Consider the following 6,000-nt stretch of genomic DNA (forward strand, 5'->3'; position numbering starts at 1 on the left):
TGGCCTGGCGTGGTGGCTCATGCCTGTAATCCCAACACTTTGGGAGGCCGAGGCAGGCGGATCACCTTAGGTCAGGAGTTTGAGACCAGCCTGACCAACATGGAGAAACCCTGTCTCTACTGAAAATACAAAATCAGCAGGGTGTGGTGGCACATGCCTGTAATCCCAGCTACTCGTCAGCTGAGGCAGGAGAATTGTGATGAGCCAAGATCACACCATTGCACTCCAGCCTGGGCAACAAGAGCGAAACTTTGTCTCAAGAATGAATGAATGAATGAATGAATAAATAAATAAATAATGACAGTTGTTGCTGTTACTGTAGAGATGAAGAGTGCTTGCTTAATGTGCTGGGCATGGTGGCTTACGCCTGTAATCCCAACACTTTGGGAGGCTTAGGTGGGTGGATCTCCTGAGCTCAGGAGTTCAAGACCAGCCTGGGCAACATAGTGAAATGACATCTTTACCAAAAATAAGAAGGAGATGATTACTGAGTAGTAAAGAAAGATAGAATTCAGAGCCTAGGTGATAGTATTAATCATGATTTAAATGGAGCATTTCATTATGTTGGAAAGGAAAGGTATGAAGGGTTCTCTGAATATTGACTTTTAAGCTATACTTTGAGGGATGGTTAGTTTTACCAGGTGGATACACATAGGGAACAAAATGATTAAAGGCATGGAGGCCCAGTAGCACATACAGTATTTGGAGACTGGTGACTGTTTAAGTGTGGATGTCTGCCAAAAATATTGGAGCGGGTGGAGGGAATGGTTGAAGGAAGGCCTAAAAATTCAAGTTGAGGCCATATTGCTTTATATACCATGTTAAGAAGATGTTGCACTGTCTTATTGGTGCCTTGAAGGTTTTCTTTTTGAAATTTTTTATTGCGGTAAAAAATATATAAGATAAAATTTACCATTTTAACCATTTTTAAATATACAGTTTAGTGACATGAAATACATTTACATCATTTTGCAGTAATCTCCACTGTCTGCCTTCATTCAGAAATTTTTTATCATTCCATACTGAAAGTCTGTATCCATTAAACAATAACTCCCCATTCCCCTCTCCCTACAGTCCCTGGTAACCACCATTCTATTTTCTGTTTCTATGTGCTTGTCTATTGTCCTCATATAAATGGAATCATACGTTTGTCCTTTAGTGCTTATTTCACTTAGCATGTCTTCAAGTCAACCATGTTGTAGCATCTCTCAGAATTTCCTTCCTTTTTAAGGTTGAATAATATTCCATGGTATCTGTATACCATGTTTTGTGAATCCGTTTCATCCATAGATGGCCATTTGGGTTATTTCCACCGTTTGGCTGCTGTGAATAGTGTTATTGTGACCACTGATGTACAAAACCTATTTGAGTCCTTTTTTTCTTTTCTTTTCTTTTTTTTTGGTATATACCCAGAATTGGAATTGCTGGATCAAATGGTAAATTCCTGTTTTAAGTTTTTGAGGGATTGCCCTGCTGTTTTCCACAGTGGCTACATCATTGTACAACTTTACCAGCAATGCACAAGGGTTCCAATTTTTCCACATTCACACCAACTCTTTTTGTTTTCTGTTCCCTTCCACTAGTAATAGCAATCCTGATGAATATGATGTGGTATTTCATTGTGCTTTTGATTTGCATTTCTGTAATGATTAGTGATATTTAGCATCTCTTCATGTGCTTATTTGCCATTTGACTATCTTTGGAGAAATGTCTGTTCAGATCCTTTGTTCGCTTTTGAATTGGGTTGTTTTCTTATTGTTGAGTTTAAAGGATTATTTATGTATTCTGGATATTAATCCCTTGTCAGATGTATGATTACAAATATTTTCTTCTATCTTGTGTGTTTTCTTTTTACTTTGTCAATAGTGTCTTTTGATGAACAAAAGTTTTACATTTTGTCCAGTTTTTACTTTTGTTGCCTATGTCTTTTGTGTCATACTCAAGAAATAATTGCCAAATCCAATGTCATGAAACTTTTCCCTTCTATTTTCTTCTAGGAGTTTTATGATATTACATTTCCTAGTTATGGCTTTAGCTGTAAGTTTAGGTTTTTCTTTTTTTGTTTTTGAAATTAGGTCTCTCTCTGTTGCCCAGGCTGGAGTGCAGTCATGGCTCACTGTAGCCTCTACCTCCTGCACTCAAGTGATCCTCCTGCCTCAGCCTTCCAAGTAGCTGAGACCACAAGTGTATGCCACCATGCCCAGCCAATTTTTTATTTATTTTAATTTTTTAGAATTTTTTTGAGAGGGAGTTTTGCTCTTGTTGCCCAGGCTGGTTGTAGTGGCACAATCTCGGCTCACTGCAACCTTCGCCTCCTGAGTTCAAGTTATTCTCCTGCCTCAGCCTCCCAAGTAGTTGGGATTACAGGCATGTGCCACCATGCCCAGCTAATTTTTTGTATTTAGTAGAGACAGGGTTTCATCATGTTGGTCGGGCTGGTCTTGAACTCCTGACCTCAGGTGATCCACCCGTCTTGGCCTCCCAAAGTGCCAGGATTACAGGCGTGAACCACTGTGCCCGGCCTAATTTTTTATTTTTTGTAGAGGTGAAGTCTCAGCTATGTTTCCCAGGCTAATCTCAAACTGGTTGGCTTCAGCAGTCCTCCTGTCTTGGCCTCCCAGAATATTGGGATTACAGCTGTGAGCCCGTGTACCTGGCCTAGTTTTAGTTTCTGATATATAGGTCTTTGATCCATTTTGAGTTAATTTTTGTATGTGATCTAAGGTCAGAGTTCAGCTTCATTCTTTGTCATGTAGATATTCAGTTTTCCTGGAACATTTGTTGAAAAGACTGTCCTTTCCCCATTGAGTGCTCTTGGCATCCTTGTCAAAAATCATTTGACCATACATGCCAGGGTTTATTTCTGAGCTCTCTGTTTTTTGTTTTGTTTTATTTTGTTTTTTAAGACAGAGTCTTGCTCTGTTGCCATGATCTGGGCTCATTGCAACCTCTACCTCCCAGGTTCAAACAATTATCTTGGCTCAGCGTCCCAAGTAGCTGACAGTCAGGCATGTGCCACCACGCCCGGCTGATATATATGTTTTTTTTTTTTTTTTAGTATTGATGGGGTTTTATCATGTTGGCCAGGCTGGTCTTGAACTCCTGACCTCAGGTGTTTGGCCCACCTCCGCCTCCCAAAGCGCTTATAGGCATGAGTCACTATGCCTGGCCTGGGCTTTCTGTAACTGATTCCATTGGTCTGTATGTCTGTCTTTGTTTTTATTATTATTTTTTTGAGACAGGGTCTTGTTTGCTGCTAAAGCTGGACTATATTGATGCAATCTCAGCTCACTGCAACCCCCACTTCTGGGGCTAAAGCCATTTTCACCTCAGCCTCCTGAGTAGCTGGGTGGATCACCTGAGGTCAGGAGTTGGCGACCAGCCTGGCTAATGTGATAAAACCCCATCTCCACTAAAAATATAAAAATTAGCTGGGCATGGTGACAGGTGCCTGTAATCCTAGCTACTTGGGAGGCTGAGGCAGGAGAATGGCTTGAACCCAGAAGGCAGAGGTTGCAGTGAGCTGAGATCATGCCATTGTACACCAGCATTGGCAACAAGAGCCAAACTCTGTCTGGAAAAAAAAAATGCCTGTGTTATATTAAATAAAAGAGAGCGACTATGGCTCAGTTGTGTTAAAAAATGAAGGAGGTAGTAGGATATGAGATTATAGGTTAATTTTCTTCTTTGCATTTTCCTATGTTTTATGAAGCTTTTGTAATTAACATTTTTTGTAATCAGAAAATACATTAATTTATAAAAGTCATTGCATATGTATAGCAAAGTCTCTCTTTAGCTCCTAGATTTAAATTGGCTTTCAAACTTTTAGCAGGATAGAGGTTTTTTTGAACATTTTGCATAGTGTTGGATAAAATCACATGGAAAAATCACTGATAAATAGTTGACAGGTAGTTTTCCTGTGACCATTTAACCTGATACTGTATATGCTGATGAGATATGATTCAAGAGTTTTCTGTTACATCTAAGACAGTCTGCCTTGGTGCAACAAAATAATCAAGTAAGTATTATGCTTATGGTGCCTTGGCTTTAATGTAGCATTTCTCAATTTATGCAGATAATACAGTGGAACAAACTTTTAAAAATTTAGTAGCATCCCCTCCCCATACAGTACCTCTCATTCTTAAAATTCTGCTTCCCAAAGGCAGAGGTCTCTGTCTCTTTTGTTCACCTTTATATTGTAGGTATCCGGTAGGTGGAAGGTGAATATTTGTTGAGTTAATTTATATCTGTCTTTCCCTGCTAAATAGAAGGACATTAAAATGGAATTTTTTTGTTTTTGTTTTTATTGTTGTGAATCATAACATTAATAGGAAAAACAAGAAGAAAGTGAGCTTCGTTCTCTGCCACCTCCTTCCCCTGCCCACCTGGCTGCTTTAAGTGTTGCAGTCATTGAATTAGCCAAAGAACATGGAATAACAGATGATGACCTCAGGGTCCGTCAGGAAATTGTGGAGGAAATGTCAAAGGTTATAACAACTTTTTTACCAGGTAGAAATACATTTCATATTTGATTTTGAAAATCACCAAACTCTTCCCTTTACTCCTTTTGAACTAGGGTGCGTTTCTTAATGTTTTCCTTCTCCTTTCTCCTTAAAAGTAGATAAGTTTTATTGTCTTATCAATGAATTTTGGGGGAAAATATTTCACACAAGGAAATTGAGAATTATGGCATAGCGCACTTTTGTACTAAGAAAACAGATTTTTTTTTTGTTTTGTTTTAAGACGGAGTTTCACTCATGTTACCCAGGCTGGAGTGCAATGGCGCGATCTCGGCTCACCGCAACCTCCGCCTCCTGGGTTCAGGCAATTCTCCTGCCTCAGCCTCCTGAGTAGCTGGGATTACAGGCACGCACCACCATGCCCAGCTAATTTTTTGTATTTTTAGTAGAGACGGGGTTTCACCATGTTGACCAGGATGGTCTCGATCTCTTGACCTCGTGATCCACCCGCCTCGGCCTCCCAAAGTGCCGGGATTACAGGCTCGAACCACCGCGCCCGGCCTGAAAACAGATTTTTAAAATGCCAGATGTAGGCTGGGTGCGGTGGCTAGTGCCTGTAATCCCAGCACATTGGGAGGCTGAGGTAGGTAGATCATGAGGTCACAAGTTCAAGACCAGTGAAATCCCATCTCTACTAAAAATACAAAAATTAGATGGGCGTGGTGGTGCACATCTGTAATCCCAGCTACTCGGGAGGCTGAGGCAGGAGAATTGCTTGAACTTGGGAGGTGGAGGTTACAGTGAGCCAAGATCGCTCCACTGCACTCCAGCCTAGGCGACAGAGCATGACTCCGTCTCAAAAAAAAAAAAAAAGAAAAAAAAGAAAAAAAAAAAATGCCAGATGTAGAATGATTTCCTAGCGGTCAAATATTTTAGTTTTTCAGTATCGCTGATTTCTGAATGGACTATTTTGTCAACATTATTTTCAGTATAAACATTTCATACAGTCACTGAACTAAATTTCTATTGCTTGATGGTGGGGAAAAATTAATTTACTTTTAACAGGGCCTTTAGAAAAAGCTTACTGTTTGATACGAGGGAGTGTCAGATTTATTTTAGATATTATATATGGACTATTTGCTTAGCTTATGTCTTTTTTGCATAAGTATAGGGTTAAAGTTAATGTATCTAAAATAAGACTTGTTTCTTCCCGCCAAAGGGATTTTGGAAAGTTCATAAGTTTTACTGTCATATAGATCAATTTTTCGATTTATAAGAAAGAATATGAAATTGAAATTTACAATGGAATTTTTAAAGTATTTATATCAAAATATGGCTTTCTATCTAAAATACATTAAATCCTTATTTAAGTTACAATGTAAAAATCATTTACTATGATAAAAAAAGGAAATTTTTATGGTTTTAGTTACTTGAATGACTTTCAGACATTTTATCAACTTGAAAAGTAAAGTTTTATATATGCAACTGACGATGAAGTTGAACTTTCTTTTTTTTTTTTTTTTTTTTTTTTTTTTTTTAG

At 38.8% G+C, this 6,000-nt stretch overlaps 1 protein-coding gene across 10 annotated transcripts in view; it reads left to right on the plus strand.

The window, feature by feature from the left end:
• The window catches only part of TUT4 (terminal uridylyl transferase 4), a 135,606-nt gene that overhangs the window by 51,557 nt on the left and 78,049 nt on the right, over nucleotides 1–6,000 (plus strand). For all 10 annotated transcript variants that reach the window (XM_032296999.1, XM_032296995.1, XM_032297000.1 and 7 more), the window contains one exon: nucleotides 4,332–4,509. In XM_032296999.1, the coding sequence (XP_032152890.1) occupies nucleotides 4,332–4,509 (178 nt within the window). The remainder of the gene's footprint in view (nucleotides 1–4,331; nucleotides 4,510–6,000) is intronic.

This window comes from Sapajus apella, unplaced genomic scaffold (genome assembly GCF_009761245.1).
Source record: "Sapajus apella isolate SASKATOON/1434 unplaced genomic scaffold, GSC_monkey_1.0 scaffold36, whole genome shotgun sequence".
Lineage (NCBI taxonomy): Eukaryota > Metazoa > Chordata > Mammalia > Primates > Cebidae > Sapajus > Sapajus apella.